Raw genomic sequence first — 24,979 nt, forward strand, 5'->3', positions numbered from 1 at the left:
CGGGCAGCGGCAGTGCGCGTGCGCGCGGGGGGCGCCGGTGGCTGAGCGACCAGGGGAGGTGAGTGGTGGGGGTGGTGTGACGGGCCGGGCCGGGCGCTTCCAAGGGTCCGCAGCGCTCAGCGGGTGGTTGGTCAGCTCGGGGTTGGGGGGGGGGCGGCAAGTCGGGGGGGGGGGAGCGCGGGGGGCTGCGGCCACATGCGTAGCGGTGGCGCGTAGCGTGAGCGCTTCGGGCCCCGTAGCTTGGCGCTGCCCACGTGTACAAGAGGCAGCGGGCCGATGGGTGGCACCGCGGGGCGGGGGACTGTGCCACGAGTGTGCCCGGTTATGACCGACCTTCTGAGCGGCCCTATGGGAGTGAGGTGTCTGATGCTGCTTTCTCTATCTCGCACCTGAAGAAGAGGCGAGCGGTGCAGCTCTCTGAAGCTTTCCCGCTGATGAGAAGCGAATCTCATTCATTGCTCCGGCCGTAGCTCTGGGGGCTCTGGGCAGCGATCCGAGGGGATGCGTGTAGCTTCCCGCCATGCCTGTGCTCAGGAGGGGTAGCCTGGAGAGCAGCTAAAGAGGTTCCCAAGGGACAGGGGCCGAGTTCAGGAGATCTGGGTTTTCAGTAGAAAGAATTAGGAAGAAGAGAGGTGTAATTTTGCTGCAGCTGAGATGGCTGAAGTTAAACAAGGAAATGCAAACTTCAGGATCCGTTTTCATTCTTGAAGTATTTATGCTTGTTTTTGTATGAGTAAGGTGGGTAGTTACAAGAAACACTTCCTCTAAAGAATTTATTTCTCTGCAACTCAGAGGCGATTACAGTTCTGCAAGTCTTCCGTTGTTAATTGCAAACAGTGATTGGATCTTGGCTGCCGAAAAGTGTGGCTTGCGGATTTTGTTTTGTTCACTTATCACTCTTCAACTTAGTGAGAATGTTTTCCCAAACCTCTTTTGTGCTGAAGTATCTCACTTTTCTTCCAATGTGCTGTAAGTGCTGTTGAGAAGCATTTTCTTTAAGTCAGATAGGTCACGGTTTTGATTTATGTAGGTATTTCCTGGCTGTTTCTATAGCAGCTGTATTTCATTTTCACAAATACCTTTCTGCTTACTGGTAAGAAAGTTGGTCCTTCAGCTTTAGAAGGTCTGGGTATTTCTCTTGCTCTCTGGTTCCCACATTATCCTTTTAAATAAAGTTAGAAAAAAAAATGATGCTAAGGAGTGCGTGATTTCTGGTTGCTGTTACGTGATCCTGAATCTAGGTTGCACAAGAGTTTGAAGTTGGCTGGAAGTGATGAAGCGTGTCTGAATGTCCTCCTGCTTGATGCATGTGTCCAGTTTGAAAAAAACAAACCCAGAAAACAAAACACCTGGCATGCTTAGGCAGATAGTTAGGCCAGAAGTCACCCAGTGCTGCGTGGTTGGGCTGGCTGTTTCTGATTTCAGGAGCTGCTTGTTATGTGCTGCATGAATAGGACCTCAAACAACACGTAGAGCCATGGGAGCGAGCTTCCATCACACTTTTTCTTATAGTTTCAAGTGTATTCAAGGGATTTATATTAGTGTCAGACTTCTGCTTTTTTCTTTATACTTTTCTCATTCCAAGTGCTTTGGCATACCTGCATGTAATGTGCCTTACAGATATGGTGTCTTTTTTTTTTTTCAATATCTTTTTTGCATATATGCAGCGATGCTGAGAGTAACAGCATGGGTGGTACTTTGGCAGTGAATTGATTACGTTACCACGCGTCCTAATTCAGATAATCCTTTTAAACTGTTACAGTGGGGATTCTAAATGCATACAATTTGAAATGGTAGCAGAATTTTAGGATCTGACAACACTCTGCAGCGCTAACCTTCTGTTCCCCTCTGCTGTACCTTAGTCTTCAATCTTGCAGCTGATTTTTTTTCATCAGTGAGATGGGAGGATAAGACCTGCACAGTAATGAGGAAGTGAAGGGTTGGAAGAGCCATGTACTCCACTTCTGAGTTAAGTGTTGTTTCCCCACCCACAACCAACATCCTCAGGCTCTTGGAAAGGGCCGGAGCCCGGCTGCTACTTACTTGTGTAATGAGGCAGAAAGAGTACACAGCGTCATTTCTCACCTTTAGCTCTCCAGCAAGATCAGATTTGAAGTAGGGCAGAGGGATGAGTAACTGACTGGAAAAGCAAATTGTATCCTGGGCTCCATCAGAAGAGGGGTGGCCAGCAGGGACAGGGAGGTGATTGTCCCTCTCTACTCTGCTCTTCTGGGGCCCCATCTGGAGCACTGCGTCCAGGTCTGGAGCCCCCAGTACAGAGCTGTTGGAGAGGGTCCAGTGGAGGGCCACAGAGATGATTGCAGGGTTGAAGCAAACCTCACCTACGAGGACAAGCTGAGGGAGCTGGGCGTTTTCAGCCTGGAGAAAAGAAGGCTGCAGAGTGACCTCATTGCAGCGTTTCAGTACCTAAAGGGAGTCTACAAACATGAAAGTGTAGATAACAGCAGGACAAGGGGAAATGGTTTTAAGTTGAGGGAGGGAAGATTTAGGTCGGATGTCAGGAGGAAGTTCTTCACTGTGGGAGTGGTGAGGTGCTGGAACAGGCTGCCCAGAGAGGTTGTGGATGCCCCATCCCTGGAGGTGTTCAAGGCCAGGTTGGATGGGGCCCTGGGCAGCCTGGTCTAGTATTAAATGGGGAGGTTGGTGGCCCTGCTTGTGGCAGAGGGGTTGGAGTTTGATCCTTGAGATCTCTTGCAACCTGGGCCATTCTGTGATTCTGTACTGGGTGGAATAGCGATGCACTCTCTAACTGCCTGAAATCTTACTGGGCTGCTTGTCCTGAAGGTGTGATAGTGTCTTGATTTATAGGAATACCGTTATAAGGGTTTAGAATTACTCATGCAAGCAGTTGGAATACAATGGCTTTTTCATAACTTAAAATAGAGCTGCTGAAGCAGTTCTGAATTCTCTTGAATGCTGTCCTAGTTCACAGCACTTCAGGAGGATATGAATTGGAGCTCTTACATTGTACATCTGAAACTTTATCTTCTATATAAAAAAAAAAATCCTTTTGTAAGTGGGCTGGAAATCTGTGTAGCGCTCAGTGGTGTTCTAACATGAAATATATCCTGTATGTTTGATTGCTTAACAAAATCACACCGTGCGTGCAGTTACTTCATGGCTCTCTTAGCACTAGGCACTGGCAATTTGTCATGCTTGATGAGATAGGACTGTAAAAGGGGAAAATGGGCAGCCTGGTCTGGTGGTTGGCAGCCCAGCACATAGCAGGGGGATTAAAACTTGATAATCATTGTGGTCTTTTTCAACCCAGGGCATTCTATGATTCCATGAATACTATGAAGCTTCGTTTGGAATGTCTCTGCAGTTCTTATGCTTGAAGTACTTCTGTGAGAAGAAGTGAGGTTCAGCTTCTAGGTAGCTATTTGTAATAGCGCGCACCGCTTTTAAGTTCTTGTTTTTTACAACTTTCTTCCAGAGAGATAGATGTATGATTTTCAGTTTGCAAGTATTAGACACATCTGCATATCTTATTACAACTTCTGTCCCATACTGTTTCCAGGAAGCCAGCAGCTGCCAAAAAGTAGGGGGTTGCTAAGCTGAATCGTATCTTTACCTTCCTGTTACGAGATCCCCGTGTTAGCAGGGATCTGTTTTGGCATGTGCATTTTTAGAATATTCCACTGATGGTAAGGGAAAGGTGCTTTTAAGCCGCGCTGTATTTTTAGAAAGATGTGTTTGTGGTAAGCAGTTATAGGGTAGGTAGTTATAAGTAGGTAGTTATAGGGTGTACCAGCTCTGACGTCTGTGTGCTTCATCTCTTTGCACTCGGACTGGGGTCAGTGGTCCAGGTGCAGTGGTGTAACGAAGAAAGCGATTCATAAGTGTGTTTCTTGGCATGGAGAAGTCAGAGTGCGTTTTCTAGAGTAAAATCAGAGCTCATTATGTTTTAGGAAAGTGAAAACTGCACTGAAGTATTTGAATAGCACTGAATCACCCGGCCCGTGCTTAGCAGTAACGTTGGGTCACTCACAGTAAAGGATCAGGCCATCTTAGAAATCTTGATGTGATGTTACAGGCGCTGAGTATTTGCCAAGAACTTGGCCTCTCTTTTTTTAAGGAATCATAAAAAAAAAATGTTTGCTTCTCGCTGGATCACTGAAACATTGGAAGCGACTGTATATCCACTTTGTAATGTTTAAGAGGTAAAGATCTAAAGCGAGAACGATGCTGAAGCCAAGATGCCTTTTGAGGCTAAATTCAATGGAAGTGTGAATTGAAATTTCTTGTGCATCATTGAAATGGTTGCTTCAGGTTTGTCTGCTGAAGATAGGTTGGTGTAGAGATGGCAGAACAGTTACACTGTGTAGTTGTGACTGTAGATGAACAGGCAAAAAACCTCAGTTAACCAGAGGCAGATTGATTCAACTGATAAAACTGTACTAATGCAGCTGTATACCTGCTGTCGCTGACTGACACAGATCTGTTGCTGGAGCAGTGTTGAGTCAGTCAGACACCCTGGGAAAACATTTAAGGAAGGGCAAAATGCTGCATGGTAGTTGTGAGAGAAAGGAATGAGGCAAGAGGCAGAAGTAAGAGTGTGAAATGGCCCAGTAAACAGCAGTGGCAGTGAAGAAGGAGTGAGAGGAGTTGTTCTAGCTGCCAGAGCAAAGACTGCCCTGCAGCGTGTGGAGCTGTGGCTGTGTTCTGGCATCTGATGGAGAAAACCAGCCCCAAGCACCACTACAGCCTGTGAAGGATCCTACACTGGAGCTGATGGATGTTTCCTGAAGAAGCTGCAGCCTGTGGAGAGCTGTGCAGAAGCAGATTCATCCTGAAGGCTGCTGTCCATGGGAAGAACCTAGCCAAGAACAGGAAAAAGTGTAAGGAAGGAGCAACAGAGAGGAATTGCCACAGGCTGATCACAGCCCTTCTCCCTGTGCTGCTGGTGGAGGGGAGCTGTAGGAGCTGGAAGTGAAGGAGTGAAGTTGAGCCTTAGAAGAAGGGGATGTAGGGAAGATATCTGGTTTTTTTTCTTCTCATAGTTTCTCGCCATTCTACTCTATTTTTCATTGGCAATAAATTAATTTTCTCTAAGTCTGGTTTACCTGCTGTAGTACTTGGGTAAGTCACCTTCCTGTCCTTATTGGACCCACAAGCTTTTCATATCTTACTAATCAGAGCTTTCTGCAATAGTAGTAGAATGAGAACATGGAGTGAAGTCAGTGGGTGAGTAGCAATTTTGGGCAGGTGGATGTTTTCAAGACTGCTTTCTTGAGTTCTGCTTACTGCTTTCTGGTGCCTGTTCCCTTATTTCAAAGCCCTGATGAACTGAAATTGTGTATAGTGCATCCATGGTGGTTGTGCTGGCCATTGGGGAACCTATCATGGTTGAACCTGATGTGAAACTGCTATAACAAAATGAGGTATGCGGATATCAGAGCTCAAAGGCTTGTTTTCCTTTGTTTGCTGAAGTAATTAGGGCATTTAACATTAACTTCTGTAGCTAACTTTTAGCATTCAGATATTTTCAGTTATGGGAAGCTAAACTAGAAGATGTTTTTTGACACTGTGATCTTTGTTCCATTTTAGAGTGGGAATGTTTGAGTTGATGTAATCATAAATTTCACGTTTTCTGTTTTCTTCTGTATGTGTTTTCCTGACTATCAAGAGTAAGAGAATACCATGAGTAAAATGAAATGCAGGTATTAGAAACCTGTGTTTGGATATGCTATGTTTACTGCTAGAAGCATCCTTTTCACAGGCTAGATTTCAGGCATAACACTAATGTGAGGAAGTTCATGGTCAGTTACCATTCACTGTATCGTTTTGGTCCTCCCTTGTTTGTCATCATTTGTTTGTATATAATCATCCTCCCAAAGTAACTGTTCTATTTAACAAAAAGCTGCTTTCTGACCTTCGTCATGGGAAGGCTTGTCAGAGGATTGCAGAAGAAAAGTGTTGGAAATACTGCTTGCCTCCTCACCTGGCAAACCCTGCATCTGTGTGAGTCAGTGGTGGTGCGATGTAAGTACAGTTTGGGGATTAGCTCTACACTGCTCTGTGGAGCAGAGAGGAAGGTGAGGCTGTAACAGCAGATAGTATTACTATATTACTTCAGTATTACTGTACTGCAATACTGAAGGTATTTTTTCCCACTATACTAGGTGATTGAAACAAAGTTTTCCCAAAAATTCTGATATAGTCCTGATAATAAGTATTTGTGGCATAGAGAAGGCTTACTGGCAAAGCTGTCAGACATGTACTTGATTGGAACAGGGTTGCACAAAGAGTGCATACAGGTTTGGATTACATTTGTCCTTTCTCTCCCCACCTTGAATGCAATCAATCCCAGCTGTGTACCCAGTGTGACTTAAGCTTCATCCGTGTGCTCTCTGAGTATGAGAAAGTCACACCCTCACACAGGTGCAACTCCACTGAAGGAAGGGTTTGCCTGCTTGATGTATGGCTGCTGGGGAGCCCAGTGGCAGGACTTGTCCCAGCAACAGTGGGGCAAAGCATTGCTTGGCCAACAGCTCTAGTGCTGTGATGGTGAAGAGATGCCACTGTCACTTTTGTCCTGTTGACTCTGCTGGAAGAACAGGCATACCCTATCCTGTTACGCTCATCTCCATGGGTGTAATTAAAAGGACAGGCAGCTTGATCTGTCCAAGAAAAATGGCATCTCCTATTCCAAAAATCTCCAAATAAAACAGGTACCAGAAAGGCTCTGATAGAAATCATGGTGTGCTTTTAGGAGCAAAGGCCTGAGCTGTAGTTTTTAATAGGATTGTTTATTATAGTAGTTATTTATATTGCAGCACTGCTTCTGGCCTGCTGCTCGGTTCAGATGTGCCTGAGTACCCCCCATATTGTTCTGCCATGCCTTGGGGCCAGCAGAGAGGCTGGCTGCCTTTCCTTCCTGACATGTGAGCAGAGGGAGGGGCCTGTGGGACCTCTGTACAGCCAGGGACAAGCTGGATGTGTTGGCTTTTTGTTTTTTAAGTCATTCTGAGACTTTTGAGTTCACTCTTTCCTGCAGCATGTGAAAGGTAACAGAGCTCTCTTTATGGTGTGGGGTTTCCTGGCTGGAAAGCGCCTGCCGCTTGCTCAGGGCTCTCCGTACTTGTAGCAGTGACTGCTCTACAGGACGAGAGATGTGGCAGGAGCTGCAACAGTGAGTGTTTAATGTGCTTGCTTCCTTTGGCTTGAAGTCCTGGAAAGTGGAAAACTGCGGAATAGGTGTTCGACTGAGGGCTGTGTGTGCAGTGGGGAAAACTAGCCCGTGACTTTACCATTATTCAGAGCTGTCAGTGCTTCCTCAGTAAGAAGAGGAATAGGATTAAACAAGTACTGTATAAAAGAGGTGTTAAAAATCTATTAGCTTAAAGCCAAACTGAAAAGCTCGACTGCTAAAATGAGAGAGATGCCTGCGTAAGGAGAGGTTTTATGCTCTTAAGAACATGAGGACTTGATCTGTTTTGCATAGAGAAGCTGATGCTGTATGCTGTACAGTGATTTTTCTAGCTTGTCAGCTGTAGAGGATTTAATTACTTCTCAGCAGACTTGGGTAAGAAGGTTGCTCTGCTTACCCACTGCTGCTTTTAATTTTGGCAGGATGATTGTGGATATAGTTATTTTCTTGGTGTCTGACCTTTTTAATTGTTCAATCCTTGCTTTTTGGAATCCTGGCTGATACCGGATAACTGTGTTATTAGTTTAATTTCTTTTTTTCAGTGGGCCTTGAAATGGGTGTAATCCTGAATGCTTTTTAACCTTGTGTCTTGCAGTGCTGTGCACCTGTAGTCAGCTGTAATGCTCTCAGGCTAAGTTTGGTTCTGCTTCACTGAAAGATGTTATTTCAGAGGAGGAGAGTTGCACTTCAGATTTCTGTGAAAGTTTTTGGGTTCCTTTAATGAAGGTCAGAGGTAGCTTTTTTTTTTATTAAAGCTGTCCCATTAGCAATGACTTGATGGCTGTGTTACAGCTTTGGGCCTTCATACCACTTCTCTGCACATGGTCTTTTAACACTGGACTAACTCTTTCTTACAAGAACCACACCTTGAGTGTTCTCAAGGCTGGATTAGCTGCTGTACTCAGCAATCCAGGCACACCAGTCTATCGGGTTTGCTGGTGAAAGATTGCTTTTTCAAAGCAAGCACTGTTTTACGAAGGACAAGAAAACATGAAAAGCCCATAGTGCAAAGTAGTAAAACAATATACGTTAGAGAGGCAGCGGTTAAATTTTACTTACATGAAAGACCTGGCCTGAAAGACAATGTTTTATTACCCAACTTTTTGCTTGTCCTTTTGTTTTAATTTAAGGTCCAGTGGGTGTCATAAAAATGCCAGCTCTTTGCTGTTTTTCTCAGTCACCTTCCTTCTTGTGGATAGTGTTCTCTGCCAGTAAGCTCAGACATGTCTGTCTGCACCACTCTTGCGTCTCAATGAAAAAATGAACCCAAAACCTAGGTTAAAAGGCATCACTTATTTTTGAAGTAGTAATATAAGGAAGGGTGGCTAACTGATTCACAGGTGGCTTTTCTGTATAAAATACAGTATCTCCGTGCTTGCCACTCTTTGAAATGAGTGTGATGTTCTCCACAGGAAACATCAGAATATCAACTTGTAAGTTTATGAAACAGGAATTGTGCCCTGTTGTGATGAGCTGAAGCTGACTAATTGTTTGTAATTGTACATGCACATGTGTGCCACTGCCAGAAGTGCTCAAGTGTATTTTAAGCAAGAGCAATGACCAATTGATGCCATAGAGCACAGTAAGATGTGATTTTAGTTATCATACAGAGTAACTTACATTGCCACTAGTATAGTTTGGATGTTGGTTAGGTATTGTGAATTTTAATAATGTCTGCCTGTGAAGGAAATTCATACAGCTGACAAAGAAAATTGGTACGTGTGAGCTTCCACCTAGCTGAATGGTAGAGGAGGGGGGTAGAAATAAGCTTGGCGCGTTACAGTTTGGGGTTTATTTTCATGATTTGCCATCTACATGCTATTCCTGGTATTGAAAAGAGCGAAGCTTCGGCAGAGTGTTCTGGCTGATGCTGCTGATTGCCTCCTGATATTGTCTTTCCTTCCATCTTGATATTTTTTTCCATAATCTTTAATTGTCTTTTTTAGTCTATCTGTTGGTAGAGTCACTTCTGCTTGTTAATTTCAGTATCTGATCTTGGTACCCTTTTGAGCTCATGCTGGTCTAGAACGCGTTTGGGTTGGTCATGGGAGGAGAAAATCTCCCTTGCAGACACAACTTTATGGGGTGATACTTTTGATTTGTGGAAGTTACTGCCTTGGGAGTGTTCCAGCTGCTAAATGGTGCATTGGAAAAGTGGGTTTGTGAAAGGCAGTAAATCAGCATTACTGCCTGGAAACTTGCAGGTAGTGTTGAGATGAGCAAGATACAAAGTTTTGGTCAATAACTGTTGGTTATGGAGTTCGGCATGCACTGTTGTCAGGTCAGTCATGCTGCTTATCACAGGATGTTGACACGTATTGTGACACACAATGGAACAGGACAGCAGGGAGGGAGCTGTTACTTCCTCAGTCACTGCAGTGGCACAGATTGAAATGACCAAGCTGAAATCAGAATGAAGCTGTGGTTCAGAATCACTTGTGCCATGCAGCAGTCTTTCTCTGGTGTGACAGCTAATGAAAGCTAATGAGGAAATGATGATTGGGTGAAAGAAATGCAGTGGTGTTTCAGTGAGCGGTATTTGAAAACAAATATTACTGTTTTTCTGCTCATTAGTCAAGCTTGAAACTGAAATTACTTAATGTGTATGAATACAGTATTTCTGCTGTCACCTCTCAGGGCTTCATGGCTGCAGCTTATTTTATTATAGCATGTATGCCAGCAAGGCTTAGTAAGATATAGGAAGTAAATCTCATTACTGAAATAAAATAAGTTCTTTGCAAGTCTCAGCATCTTTGTCTTCCATTTCTTTCCTGTAGTTTTCCTGTTACTTTCATTCCAGTCAGCTGTTCCTTCCCTATCTCATACTTTTTCCCTGTGGTATGATACATAGTAGCTCTATCTGCAGCTCATTTTCTGGTTAGGGAATATTTTCCCAAATCTCTGTTAAATAAATTGATTGAGTCGAGGCTCTTATGGAGCTTTTTCATCCACGTTCTGTTTGAGCCCTTATCAAACTTGGGTTTTTTTCTTAAGTGTAAAGCAGCAACTGCTTTCTTACTGATTTTTCCAGGCTGAAATGAAATATCGTGCTTGCTGGAAAATGAACGCTCTCTTCTTGAGATGGGATGGGGTACTGTATAATCAATGGATATTAAGATGTATAATCAATGGATATTAAGATGTTATAATCACAAAAAGAACAAGAGAGTTAGGCAAAGTAGACTAAGATAATAGAAGAGAATAAATGGAAGGCTTACCCATATGCTAGGCTCACCTACAAAAAAAAACACCAGAAGAGGGGATCTCCAGATGAGATCCTTCCCCACTGGTAGCCAGCTCTTAAATAGGTCTAGGAGCCAGGCTCCACCCCTTCCTGCAGTACAGGTGAATTGCCTTCACCTGTGCTCCTCTGGCTGCCTTATGGCTCGCCTCAGGTGATCAGAGGTTCAGGCCGTGACTCAGCAGCTCCCATACAGGTACTCCCAAAATGCTACCTCTGAGCTTTGTAGGGGCAGAAGAAGAACAGTCAGACCTCCAGATCTACCACAGTGTTTGCTTTCAAGAGCCAATACTTGCATGTTTCTGGCAATGTGATTATAGTAATCTCAGTACAGGGAAGGGTCTGTTTTAGTCTTTGGCTTTCAAATATTCTGAACTATCAGGGCAGAATAAGCGCTGTGTATTTAAAGGGTGCTTCAGGATCATTGCAGACACGCATTGGATTTGCAACAGCGGTGCTGCCCCTCAGAATGTGTTGTACCCTGTGCCATAGATAGCAAAAGCACTGGGCAGGTACCAGAAGGAGAGGTGGGCTGCTGGGTGGGTTGGTGCTGAGCAACTCCTGTGTACTCTGTCAGGGTCAGTGTTATCTGGAGCGTGTTGTCAGCATGCTGCAGAATGTGATGGGCTTCCTTTGAGGCTTTTGTTGTGATTCTGAGTTACAACCAGCATTTTGTACCTGTGTTTTTAATACTGGGCTGTATTATGGCTGAATGCTGCTTGCCCCAGGGCTGTGGTGAAAGGAAGATTGATAGTTTGCTGGAGCACAGTATGTTGGGGTAAGTATGTGCAGGACCTGTGCTAAATAATTCTGTAGTAAGGATTCACTGCATCGTACATTCTGCATCAGAGCTGTTCATAGAGAAAGAAGGTTTGCTGTTAAGTATCTTGCCTCCTGGGCACTGTGCTGTCTGTCAGTTCCCAGCAAACTGAGACGCTCAGGCAGTGCGTAGTGCAATTCATCTCATCAGCCCCAGGTTTGGCTCCCATGTACATCCTGGACATAGGGTTTGAATTTTGGGTGTTCCCATGCAGGCTTGGCGGTTGGACTTGATGATCCTTGTGGGTCCCTTCCAACTTGGGATGCGCTGGGATTCTGTGATCTGTGCAGATGAGCAAACTCTTCCAGAAAATATCAGAGTTAAACTAGTAGGAATGTAGTATTACTGTATTCCTTCTGCCTGTGGCACCTCTCCAGAGGTCCTTATGTATTCTGAGAGCTAGTGCAAGATAACCTTGTTTTTTTGTGCTACTGTTGTGATGCAGCCTGATTCAGGTGCTTTGGCTTCCATCAGTGCCTTTGCTTTGTTTCTCCTCAGTCCTTGTTCTTTTTACACGTGGCAGTTTCCTTGTGCTTTCCGTATCAAGGTGCTCTTTTACTAAAATTTCATTCTTTCTCTGCTGTGTTCCACTGGGCATAAGTATTAGCACTGTAACTTTATAGCATGATGGCAATGAAAGCCTGTATGAAAACCAAGTTCTTAAAAAGGTGAGGAAGCAGAATGAAGGATTAGAGCCTCATAAATCAAACAGGCTCATAAAACTGCCCAGGGCCCCATCCAGCCTGGCCTTGAATGTCTCCAGGGATGGGGCGCCCAACAGCTCTCTGGGCAGCTGTGCCAGTACCACACTGCTCTCTGAGTAAAGAGTTTCCTCCTAACATCTCACCTAAATCTGCCTTTTGGTTTAAAACCCTTCCCCCTTGTCCTATCACTACTAAAGGAGAAGGACGTACGTGATAAATTCTGGATGAAGATGCAGAAAGAAGGTGATACTGTCAAGCAGCAGATATGGAGAAAAGTTTTTTGGTGCTGATGAAGTATTTTATTTTTCATGCTGCGTTGTGTATGGCAGTATAACACAGATGATATCTCTGAAGAATTTAACTGTTTTATTCCAAAAGAGAGTGATCTTGTGTTTATTATTTTGGTGGTGGAAGATAGCTTTATTCATAACCAGCAGCATCCCCTGCCTTGCAGCTGCTGTTAGTTTTGGTAAAAATAGAATAAAGCCTGTGTATTGCCAAGAACTGCACACAGACATAACATGGGGTAGCTGTAGCACTTTCTGATCTTAAAATAACAAACACACACCAACAATAAAAACCAGACAGAGTGGGAGCAGGGAACAGTGCAGAAGAGTGATTTATCTGAAGTCATGCAGCTGGTTGTGGCTGAGCTTGGACCAAAGCTCAGTTTTTAATCACTTTGTACATAGTAGCTGTTCCTTCCATATTTTGGTGCTGTCATATTTGGCTTGTATTTCTGATATCATTCCCTATCTTGACATAAGCTCTTTTCATGAAGTTCAAAGGTACAGCAATGGAGGGCATAGAAATTAACACTCCTCTTCCTTTTTTCTTCTCTTTGGTTCAGGTTAAGTCATGTTTTCTGATACTCAAAGAACAATCAGCACTGCAATTCCATGAATCGCAGAACCACAAGAAGTGCAGCTGCCCTCCCTACTTCCAGTTTCCCTTCTTTACTGTAACCTTCCTGGGACCTTTGGCTTCTTCCCCACTGAGTGCACAGTGGGGGGACCCACTGTGGGATTTGGGGGAGGAAGCATTTTGCTGATCGGGGGAGCAATGGCCTTAAGCTTGTATGTATTTCCCTTCTTCAATAAGTTCAGAGTGCTCCTGCTTGTCACTTTGTGTTTGATGGTGCTATGGGCTGTGTTCAGTTGCTTTGTGGATTCTGGACAGACTATTCCTAAACTTAAGAGTGTGGGGAAGCATTTTGGAAAAATCATCAGCCTGGAGGAGGAAGAGGACAGTCAGAAGGAAGAAAAGATGAAGTTAACTGAAGAAGTTCCTGCAACAAAGCCACCTCAGGGTCCCTGTCCAGCTCTGTCTCCATATCTGCGTAAGTGATGTGGATTTCCTCTCCCTTCTAAAAAGTTACATCCTCTTTGGTATTGTCTGCTTGTTTTCCTATTAGCTGTTTGACAGCTAAAACAGCCAGTAAGCAGCTGTTTAACAACATGCTTTTCTGTGGAACAAATACAACCATACGGGTTACAGTTAAGTGCTTTTGGGTGGGTGGCTCATGGCATTGAGTGACTGTGCTGTGTCTGGCTGGGCTGGCAGCTGCTATGGTGCTGAGCATTGCATTTGCAGCTAGAATGGCACTGAAAACAGTTCTGGCTACTGCTGAGCAGTGCCAAGGCAACCTGGTCTATTATTAAATGGGGAGATTGGTGGCCCTGCCTGTGGCAGGGGGTTGGAGATTCGTGATCTTTGAGGTCCCTTCCAATCTGGGCCATTCTTTGATTCTTTGAAGGCTTGCTGTCTTGTATCCCTTTTCCTACAAAAACTAGCAGGCCAAGGGTGGGTGAGACCTTGGGAGGGGACACAACCAGCAAGGATATATCATGCAGCTGAGATTATGAAGTGTGGAGATGTACAGGGCTTTGCTCTTTGCTGTGGAAGAATGTCAGAATATAGCTTTTAGCGTGAGAAAGCTTGACCAAATAGGCACTTCTAGGCCGAAGGAATTGGAAATCCAGCAGTGTGAGCCATGTTAATTCTGATAACTCACAGCACTGCAGCCCTTTTGTGCACTGATAGTATTTATCTCTGTCATCACCTGGCATGTGTTCGGAGCAAACCTCTCTATCCTGTTGCTCTATTGATAAGGTGAAGGGGAGGATGTTCCTGCTTGCAAGTTAGATTTGATATTCTCTGGAGTGATGCTGAGAGAGTACAAAGACAATGGATGATGCTTTAAAAATATTGCAACAATCTAATATCTGCGTATTAGGTATTATCTGGGCTGCTGAGCAGCTATTTAAAAGTGTGTGGACAGTTCTCTTCACTGCTTACATCTGCAGAACTGGCGTGGAGCTTACCTACTTCCTTCGCTGCTTTGCTGAGTCTGGAGGGGCTCCTTACAAGAGAAGCGATGATAATTTAATTTGCTTACAGAGAGCCTTTGCACGTTTTCTTATATATTTGTAATAGTAAGCCCGTGATACTTTTGTTCATGCTTTAAGCAGAGATGACTTCTCACCAGCAGTCCTGTGTCTCTTTCCACTTTGCTCTTCTCCTCTGCTTTGTCCTGGTGGCTGTTTTTGGCCAATTCTCCTGCAGCAGGATGAAATCTGTCTTGGTATTTATGCATGTTTTTTAATCACTACTGTCATCAGTTTAACTAAACGCTCGGTACAGTCTCGTTCTGCTGCCCACATAATGGTTTTCTTGTACTATCTTTCTCTTGGACAGCCAGGGAAACTGTGACTTAAATCTGGGCTTCTTATGCTGTTTATAGAGACTGGTCTATAGCCACAACCAGAAACAAATTAGGAAAGCTTATTGTACTTTTCCTACAGGAGGTACCAGCCAACTGACCTTCAGTCCATCTCTCACACTAGAAGAAGTACAAAAGGAGAACCCTCAGGTGGCCAAGGGCCGCTATCACCCTGCAGAGTGTTCAGCATTGCAGCGTGTGGCCATCCTTATCCCGCACCGCAAGCGTGAGAGGCATCTGGTCTACCTCCTGGAGCACCTGCACCCATTCCTGCAGAGGCAGCAGCTGGATTATGGCATCTATGTTATCCACCAGGTGGGAAGGGTGTCTCTACTCAGTGATGCTTAGAGCTGTGTGCTGCCACCTCCACCATCTTGCACCACTCCTGAGGCTGCTTGGCATGCTTCTGCTGGTTGACGGACACAGTGGCAGCTTGTAGCACTACAGAATCTCAGCTGCTGTTAGAAAAGCAGGGAAATATTAAGAAGCAGTGTCTAGCTAATGTTCATTTCTCTAAGTCTAAGCTTACTGTTTCAGAGTTAGTATTTCAAGGTAAGCATCTTGCAACTGTTGTGCCTGCAGCTAGGCTGATGTGCTTTCTGTCTTTAAACCTGGAGCTGTTCATATCTAGCTCTTCTCTCCCATCTGCTTACTGGTTGTCATGCTTAGCAAGCTGCACATGTTGTGCAGTTGTACTTCTGTTTCAAACTAAACACACCAGTTACTACTTATATGTGCTTTGCTTGTGGGAAGAAACAGTCATGGCAGAGTGTTCAGTTTCTGAAAGACTTAATAATTTCCTATTTAGTATTCTTTTAAGCTGTGCAGAGTCGGTGGCTAGAATCTGAGCTTACAGACTTGTGCCAAGTTGACTTTTGTTTACGTGCTTATGTTCTCATCACATTAGCTAAAAGCAATACAGGTTTCTCTTTTGTAATGTGTTGTCATCTTCTTGATTTCTTTTTAATTGTGTTTAATATCTACTTTGATTCTAAACAGATTTTGTAGGCAGCAGGAAACAAAAGAAGGGGGAGGGATAAACTAATATAGTTTCCCTTCTTCTCTACTTAAAGAGGATGGACTCAAGTCCATTCTAGGTGAAAGCTTATGTTTTTGCTCGATGGTGTGGCAGGATCTACTTTCAGTAGGAATGTACTATTCTATTCCTTCATTATTTGGAGTTGTCATGTAGCTGCCTGTAGAGTGGAAAAGTGAGGTTTTTTTCTGCATTAGTGCATACTGCAGTTGTACCAAGAGTGGCTGCAGTTCACAAGCAGTATGGAAAACTATTAGGAGAATGGGCATACTTTCTTCATTTATTGAAATTGTAGGATCATAGCATTCCCTGAGTTGGAAGGGACCTATAAGGATCATCAAGTTCAACTCCTGAATCACTTCAGCAATTAGCAAGGCTGGGTGGGGAGATGTTAAGCTGGATGAGGATGCTGTGCCTGTCCTGGAGCAGGCATGCAGTAATGCCTCAAGTGTCCTCCTGGGTCATTGCTTGGTGGCACGTGTCACTTATCATACAGTCCCACAGATGTCCTTCCACACACATCCTGTTGGCCAGCAGCTCAGGAGGCCTCATGATCCTCCAGCTTCGTGCCAGAGCCTTGCTCCCCTTGAACCCACCACCAGGCAAGCAGCATACATGAGGTGAAGGCAGACTGTTATCATGTTAGCAGAAAGTAATAGAAAAGCCTGAAGGTTTTGTCTGATGGGAGCAGCAATGTTGAGTCTAGATTTACTCTATCAGAGCTTTACTTGGATGAGTGTTCTCTCTTGCTTGTCTTTCACTGTGGTTAGGCACACCCCAATGCTGGAAGGTGAGTCTAGCCAAAACATTCCTATGGCAAATCTTTTTTACCCTGTTTGTGATGTCTGTAGTTGCTTTACACATCTTGTGGAAAGGAAACAGATAAAACCAGGATTTAACTGGTAAATAAACAGAGCTTGCTTTGGGGAAAGATTAAGTAATGGTCCTTTTATATTTATCTCCAAATGTTACTTGTAACATTTCAGAAATCATATTTCGCTGTACAAACGTCCATATGTGAAGGAGCATGGTACTGAAAATAATGTGAGTTTGTAATCTCTAAAGTGTGAGTGATATCTTTTCCAAAGTAAGTTTGTCACTTAATCAGAATTCTTCTCTTGAAACTACATAGGAGAACGTAGCAGACAAGAGTAGACTTTGCTATGTGTTTAGCATATGGTCAGCACTGAAATGGCCCCTCCTGGAAGACTGTCTCACTGTTGTTTGACTACCTTTATGCAGGAGGGGGCTGTGGTGGCTGACTGTGCTGGTGACTGAGACACAGCCAACCAGTGGTAGATGTTGCTGCTGAACTAGTCTGGATTTGATGCACAAGTGAAGTTCTCTGTATGTACTATACCAGTCACCTGAATTGTTCTGTTGCTTGCTCAGTAATCTATGATTCCATTATCAGGAGAAAATGTTCTGATAGATTTCTTTTTACTCTTCTGCACTTGAAACTACTCAGGACTTTGACATCATAGATTTTTGGATTAGTTGCATCTTTGAGAGTACATTTTTTTTTCCTTGACTCAGAATGGAGGCAACTGATGATCCCCCCTCTAAATTTCTCAGCACGGGCTGTATTTCCCAAAGTGGATGCTAGGGTGAGCCATAAAGCTCATAATTTACCTTTGTGCAAGGAGAAAATGGCTGTTGGTAATGGTGAGCAAATTACTTTTGCAGCAAAATGTTACTAGAATGTTAAAACACACTTTATATGCAACTGCTTTTCCCTGCAACTAACCTTCCCTCAGCTTGGGGAGGCCAGCTTCTATTTTCAGTGGAACCTCCTTCTGTCCAGATGGCTTCTAGCAAAGGAACCCTGTCTCTCAAAAGTTAGTTTTTTAGTTTTCTAAGAATGCATCAAGTTGCCAATGATAGAGAATGACAGACCTCTTGCTTTCTAGGAGTGCATAGCTGGGCCTTTTGATTCTGAGTGCCAACTGAGAGTCGCAAAATCATTAAGGTTAGAGAAAACCTCTAAGGTCACCTAGTCCAACCATCAGCCCATCCCCACCATGCCTGCTAAACTGTGTCCCACAGTGCCACATCTACGTGTTCGTTGATTATCTCCAGGGATAATTTCTGAGCAACCTGTTCCAATGCCTCACCAACATTTCAGAGGCAACTTAACACCAAGTCCTCAGGTGTATGAAGTGTTCTACAGACAGATTAGTCTGTACAGTCCAGAAAAAAGTATATAGCCATATAAGCAGCCCTGTTGTTTCAGAATCAGTGGGGTCATGGTAAGCTTACAAAACTGCCAGGTAAATATATGAATGTATTTATCTAAAAGGTGGAAAATGATATTTTTGAAAAGTGAAGATGCACTGCTTTGCTGAAGATTAGTGAAAGTGAAGTGAAGCTCTGTGCTAGGAGGAATCCCTGTGTGGCCTAATAATTAGGTTATAGGCTGGAGTTTAACAAAAAAAAAAAAAAAAGGAAGAGACCTGCATTTTATTTCCCACTCTGCCACCTACTGTGTAGCTTAAGGAAATACAGAACTACTTAGAACTTAAGCACTGCTATTATCTAAACTAAGGGGGCAAGCATGAATCACCTGTGTTGAGTGCTCTGACATCTATAAACCAATAACTATAGGAATAATTTTTTTTAGCTTCCAAAAACACAGTCGCATGGATTGTTTACAGGTACCTGTTAAGTAGTTTGATGGAGTAACAGGGCAGGAGCAGCAATAGTAGTGGGATTGCATTGTGCAGCACGCATACTTCTGGTGGCTGTAGACTTTCCTGTCCCTACCCATGTAGAGGCTTTGGCTCTGGTGCTGTACCTAATGTAATAGAGTTGTTCTTTGTACAGTTATTGACCCAAAGACTGTGGAGCACAAATGTGCTTGTAACTCTGTGATTAGAAGAAAAGCCTGGGAACAGTTCTAGTTAACACATTTTCAGAGTTTTTTTCTGTTCGTCTCCGCAGGCTGGCAGCACCACATTTAATCGAGCAAAACTGCTGAATGTGGGATACTTAGAGGCTCTAAAAGAAGAGAACTGGGACTGTTTCATTTTCCATGATGTGGATCTGGTGCCAGAGAACGACTTCAATATTTACATGTGTGACAGACAACCAAAGCACCTTGTAGTTGGCCGGAACAGTACTGGATACAGGTAAGAAACCATGAAAAGAAGAATGATCTGAAAGTGCCAGGTTTCTGATAGTGTCCCTCTTCATGTCAAGCTGTGTACTTGAGTGCTTCCTTCCATGTGACACCATGTTTCTGATGGTAATGCTCCACCTCTCTGGAGCACTTTCTAACAGAAGATCTTCACACAGATATCTTTGAAGTTGGCTCTGTGATCACCCGTAAGAATGGTCATTCTGGTTTCCGGGGGTGTTGTGAGAGGAAAGCAACATACCACAGACCTTATGTCTAAGCTAGAAATCGCATTCTCTTGGTTCTTGTGGCTTGACAGTATGATCTTAGGGTTGTGCTAATAAAAATTGGTGCTTACCCTTTGTTGTTGGAGAGGTAACTTCTGATACTGAGATCTGCACAAGCGTGAGAATCTACTGAGCAATAGGGGTGTCATTTAATTAGCTGCCTGTACAGCATCTAATACAGCATTGTTCTGGTTTTAAATTGACCTCTTAAATGTTACTGTGATGTAAATAATTAAAAACAAAAAGTCAAGTTCAGTTCACCTTAGAGGAAAAAAGGCTCCTGATTGTGGTGAATTTAATGACTAGAGTGGTTTCATTCATTTAATGGGCTTCTTTCAAGATTCAACCTCTTGTGTTATGTCAGTCTAAATATTAATTAGATGTGGGTTTTACAAAAGCTGATTGCAAGTGCTTTGAAGTAAAAGTCTGCTTCACCTCTGGGTTTCCTTTACTAAATGCATGAGAAAGGAGAACTTGTACATTCTCTCTCTACAGAATAATACTCGCTTTCCAGTTGGATGTCAGTCACTAGTGGTGTATGTACCCTGAGGCCAATATGGGGAATGATACTGCTTAATGTCTTCATCGTTGGCCTGGACAGTGGGGCAAAAAGCACCCTCAGCAAGTTCAAAGAAGATACAAAGCTTGGAGGGGTAGTCGGTACACCACAGGAATCTCAAGTTCAGCAAAGGGGAGTGTGAAGTCCTGCACCCGAGGAGGAAGCACATGCTGGAGACTGGAAAGCAGCTTTGTGCCCACCAATACCTCCTCTTAGGTCCATTTCTGCAGAGTTGAACATCAGCCAGCACTGTGCCCTTGTGGCAATGACAGCAGATAGCACTGTGGGCTGTTAAGGAGGGGGTATCCTCTGCAGACTGAGGTGGCAGTCATTGCCCTCTATTCAGCGCTGGTGAGAAGATACTGCAGTGTTCTAACTAGCTCTGTGCTCCCTGGTATAAGAAAGATTGGACTACAAGAGTGAGACCAGAGAAGGGCCACAAAGAAAATTAAGGAACTGGAGCATCTGACAGGTAGAGATACAGAGTTGGTGCTGTGGCAGCTCAAGAGATCCTGCCAGTGTATTTAAACATTTGGTGGTAGGTGGAGCCAGACTCTTCTTAGCAAAAGGCAAGAGATGATGGATGCAAACTGAAATACAGGAAATTTAAATGGAAGACAAAGCATTTTTACTTTGGAAGGTGATCAGATGCTGGAACCAGCCACCCAAGAGTGGTTGTGGTATCTCTGTTCCTGCAGATGCTCAAAACCCAAGTGGACGAGGTTCTCAGCAACTTACCCTGTAGGAAGCTGCTTCAGTGATGAGAGTAGAAGTCAGCCAGCCTCCGAGAAAAAAGTGTCTTTTTTTTTGTTTGTTTTTAACAGATTCATGGTAAACCAGAAATAGTGCTAAGCACTGCTCCTTTGCCAGTGCTGCCACAGTTGGTTCATCTGTTTAGATTCATGTACGTTTGGGAATCAAAGTGCAATCTGCAGCCACTTGCACAATTCCTCTGAGGCTGGCAGTGGCAATTTAGCAGAAGTTGTCTCGTAATGCTTTTCTTTAGGGCCAAGAAAGTGGAGGGTGTCATAAAAAAGTAATTATTAAAATGGTGTAAGATAAACATGGTATGTAATTACCTTTTTAAAGTAGATACAGTTTCCTGGACAAGGACAGTTGAGCTCTGTGACATTTAGGTTGTAAAGCAACTTGTACTGTACCTCACCTTGGAACTGCTCTTGCCTTGAGCTGAATTCTCATAGCATGTGCTCTGTTTTCATTTAAAGGTTGTGAGATTCAGCTGTAAGGTAGTCAGTGGCTTGCTGTCGTTACCTCGAAGGAGCAGCTCTTGTTGCATCTGCTACAGTGCTCTGCTTTGTTCCTTTCCTACATATCGGGGTCCTTGAGGAGCAGAGCCTTTTTGATTAGCAAGGGGAGGTGTATAAGGAAGCTATTTAATTAGGAAAGCTTCATTCTTTCAGCTGGAGAGCTCTTCTGGCCTAAAGCAAATCATTATCTTTTTGTGAGAAGTGTAAGAAAACAGGAGCTACATCATAGACTTGTGCATCGTGAACTCTGCAAAAGACAGGTCTAGATCAAGAGTTTTTATGTGGTATTTTCATTGTTGGTGTAACTCAACCTTTAAATTCTTCATTTTCTCTTCCTGTGTACTTCTAGGTTACGTTACCAGGGATATTTTGGAGGTGTAACAGCTCTAACAAGAGACCAGTTTTCCAAGGTGAATGGATTCTCTAACAACTATTGGGGTTGGGGTGGAGAAGATGACGACCTTCGAATCAGGTAAAAAGAAGGCTACATGGAAATGGGTGTGAGAAGGGAGGAGCTGGGTTAAAAAAATAAATAAAAGCTGAGAGACTTCAACCTAGCCTTCAAAGGTGAAATGCTACAGAATTCTTGAACTCTGAAACAGTATTGCTGTATGGAGATTTGGAGTAGTTCTGTATATGTCTTCCTCTTCAAAAAGATTAGGCAAATCCACAACCTGAGAGAATTGCTGGTAGGTTTTTGTTCATTGATTTTTGTTTCAGCTCCAGAGCATTTCTATTCCACTTTGGAAATTGGCTGTAACCAAAATAAGATTCAAAGTCTGGAATAGTGTTTGCTTGAGATAAAAACGTACCAAGATCTACTCCTTTTGCAAGAGTGTGGGAGTTCTTGGGTTTTGGCTTTTTTGTTTTTTAAATTCACTCATTGACTACCCTAACTTTATCTGAGCAGAGCTTAGTTTGTGGGTGGTATTGGCTGTAGTTGAGACAGTTTGCATTTTAGGAAGACTGTGCATATATCCACGTACCTTTTGCTCTTACAAACTGTCAGTTTGTAACTTGGATATACTCTCTCATCCTTACATGTTTACCCTTTTCAATTGTTTAAATATGCAAAACATTTTGGAGGTGTACAAGTCATGCTCCTGGTGATGTTAAATAATTATACTGATTAAATCAAGTGTGTTAAAGTTAGGAACTTCCAGTGAAAGTTTTTGTTACTTAAGCAGAACAGTCAGCTGTGTCTCAAGAAATCTAAGAGCTTTACTTGGTGATGTGGGTTTCTGTCCTGTCTCTGTAACTACTCCCTTCCCCCCCCAAGTCTCTTATCTAGAGACACCTACTTCTCTGTGACAACTCAGAGGCTGGCTTTTTTAGTGGCAGGGGATGGTTAGTAACCATCTTACTCCCCAGCTTCTTGAGTTAATGAGCAAACAAACATGCTACTGGTATTCTTTCAAATGTTTGCGTGCACATTACAGAACAAGCTGTGCAGTAGATGGGTGGAACTTGGAGGTGTTTGCAAGTGCTTGTAATCAAAAGTGATGTTCTCTTGTGCTGGCACCTGACAGCTTCCTGGATGTTGTGGTCTTTGGTATGGAAACCAAATTCTATGACACAGTGTGCAGTTGGCCTTAGCTCATGTCTTTCTTCCTGAGTAGATCTTGGACTGTGGTAGTTGCAGTATTTGTAGTGGTACTGAATAGGAAGCTTCCTTTCTCAGCAGGTCTCGTAATACAGAGATCACTGCAGCCTACCTCTGCAAAAGCAGCAGATGGCAGCAGCCCCTGCAGTATTTTCAAGAACTGAGGGCTGCAGTGCTGCTACTTTCCACTGATTAGTTTTTGTGCTAAATGCCGTGCTTTCTTCCTAGCTCCTCCCTACAGTGAGCATTAGAAAGATTTTCATATCATCTGTTTTTGATAATTTACTGCTACAGTTATTGGAAAGCTATAGGGCCTGCTTCTTCAGTCTTGGTTTCCTGCTGCTGCTCTCTCAGCTGCTGGTACGACTGGCAAAGACCTGGGCTATTCCTTAATTCCCTTTCTGCTGCTAACAGAGCAAAATTGTTGGGCTCCACAGATGATGTTTAAGGCCAAAAGTTCCAATCAAGTGCCTGATGCTAGACACTAAAATCCATGCATGCAGGTTAACATTTCTGGCCCTTTTTTCCATAAAGAGGTTATTTACGTGAAGAAAAAAAAAAGTTCAAAATTGCAGAGCTGCCTGCAGACCACAGGAAAACAAGCTCATTTCCTCCTCTTAGTGGAGAACTAGGGTAGGGGCTTCATTACATTAGTTGAAAGAAACTTGTTGCAAAACATGCAGTGTTTGTACAGACTTCCTAGGTTAACGTATGGAAGTAAAACTAGTATTGTCTGGTCTAATTTAAATGGACTCTGTTGTAAAATGTATTTAAAGCAAACTCTACATGTTTCTCTTCAAAAGACAAGGATATCTGTCACCCTCCTGGACCTGCTGTACAAAAACCCAACTCTGTGAGCTCTCTTTCTGCAGCAAAATAGAGTGTGGAAGATGATGATGATGAGTTGCCTACAGTTCTATAAACTCGCTTCCATGGCACCTAACAGAGTTGAAGTCTCAGAACGTTGTTTCTTAAGAGCTGGCTTATAGGTGGTATCTTGCATATGGCACAACTGTTTCTTGCAGGGTTGAGATGCAGAAGATGCGAGTGATGAGGCCAGCTGCTGCTGTAGCCAGGTACACTATGATCTCCCACAACCGTGACCTTGGCAATGAGGAGAACAGACAGAGGTAAGAGCAGTGTTCCATCTTACACTGTTGTTGTAGGAGCCAGGCAGCAGGTGGCCCTATGATTTTTAGAATACCATTTCAGAGATTAATTGGCTTAAACCCCTCTTCCCTATGCTGTACTGAAAGACTGTTTCCCTCTGTCCATGCTGAGGATAAGAAAAGCATGAATTTATATTCCCAGAAGATGCAAAATGGCTATAGCTCTATCTCTAAGATTATTGGACATGGGAGAGAGCTTAGAACTCCTCTCTTACGGAGTTTGGTTTTGTGCTGCTGTAACAATTTTCTCCTCTACTCTGTCCTCAGGATGAAGCTTCTGCACCAGGTATCTAAAACGTGGAAAACAGATGGGTTGAATTCCTGTTCCTATAGACTGCTGTCAGTGGAACATAACCCTTTATACATCAACATCACGGTAGATTTCAGCGTGCAGACAAAGACCTCAAAGGGGTGAGCACCACACAGGTTTTAGGAAATGGCAACGGATACTGTTTGTGGTTGGTGGTGCAGCAGATGACTTGCAGCACTCTCCTCAAAGGAGCACCTCAGCAGCACAGAAGAATGTTTTTCTGCATGGCATCTAATTGATTAGCAGACAAGCTCATTTTCTGAGGACTGGAGAGGTGGAACTGACCCACAGGCAGGTCCTGGTGTTCTTCTATGCACTTTCTGCTGAGATGTTTGTAAGCTTCTGTGTTTGGGCTGGTCCAGTAGAAGGTATTAGGTCTCCTGAAAAAAATATTTCTTAAAGCTATTCCTAAACTTCCAGTTTGAAGTAGGAAGGTGACACTACCAAGACTTTAAAAGGAGGAGGCCAGTCTTTTTCCCTTAAAAGCACAACAGTTTTCTACCATCTATAAACTCGTTGAGAAAAGCTCATTTATTCCAGCCTGAAGAAAAACTGCTTTAGGGGTGGAAACAGCAATGATGAAAATAGGGGAGAAATGTTAAAGATCTCTCAATAAAATATAATCTGCTTAATTCAAAAGGCATCTGTCTTTCATATGCTCAGCTCACCATGTAGTGGGAGTACTTAAGTGTCACACAGCAAAATGGAAGTCTCAATTCTGCATTAGCCTGCAGGTTAGACATTATTCAGGAGAGAGCTAGAAGGAAGTGCACAGGCTCTGTGAGATGGAGAAAAACTTCAGCCCCTCTTTGTTCTTTCATGGCTTAGGCCATACTGTTAGCAGCATGCGTATCTGTGTACCCAACAAAGCTATTGCTGTTTCTGATTCTTGTTTTTATAGGAGTGGTATGGATAGCTGTTCCAGTATGCTCAGGGATTTCTGCTAAAACTCTGATCAGAAAAATTCCTTA

General features: G+C 43.5%; 1 protein-coding gene across 2 annotated transcripts; it reads left to right on the top strand.

The window, feature by feature from the left end:
* On the top strand, positions 1 to 24,647 carry B4GALT4 (beta-1,4-galactosyltransferase 4). Of its 2 annotated transcripts, none has more exons than XM_042809562.1 (7): positions 1 to 58; positions 12,790 to 13,278; positions 14,744 to 14,976; positions 18,638 to 18,825; positions 21,276 to 21,398; positions 23,555 to 23,659; positions 23,966 to 24,647. In XM_042809562.1, exons 2-7 carry the CDS (start codon positions 13,002 to 13,004, stop codon positions 24,111 to 24,113), a joined length of 1,074 nt encoding a protein of 357 aa, XP_042665496.1. In that variant the 5' UTR covers positions 1 to 58; positions 12,790 to 13,001; the 3' UTR covers positions 24,114 to 24,647. The 2 variants fall into 2 exon arrangements, with proteins under 2 accessions (XP_042665496.1, XP_042665498.1); XM_042809564.1 differs by lacking the exon at positions 1 to 58 and adding an exon at positions 6,910 to 7,031.
* The last annotated feature ends 332 nt before the right edge of the window (positions 24,648 to 24,979 follow it).

The sequence above is a fragment of the Centrocercus urophasianus genome, unplaced genomic scaffold, assembly GCF_019232065.1.
Source record: "Centrocercus urophasianus isolate 14NV4802_14NV808 unplaced genomic scaffold, USGS_Curo_1.0 seq_12, whole genome shotgun sequence".
NCBI classification, from domain to species: domain Eukaryota; kingdom Metazoa; phylum Chordata; class Aves; order Galliformes; family Phasianidae; genus Centrocercus; species Centrocercus urophasianus.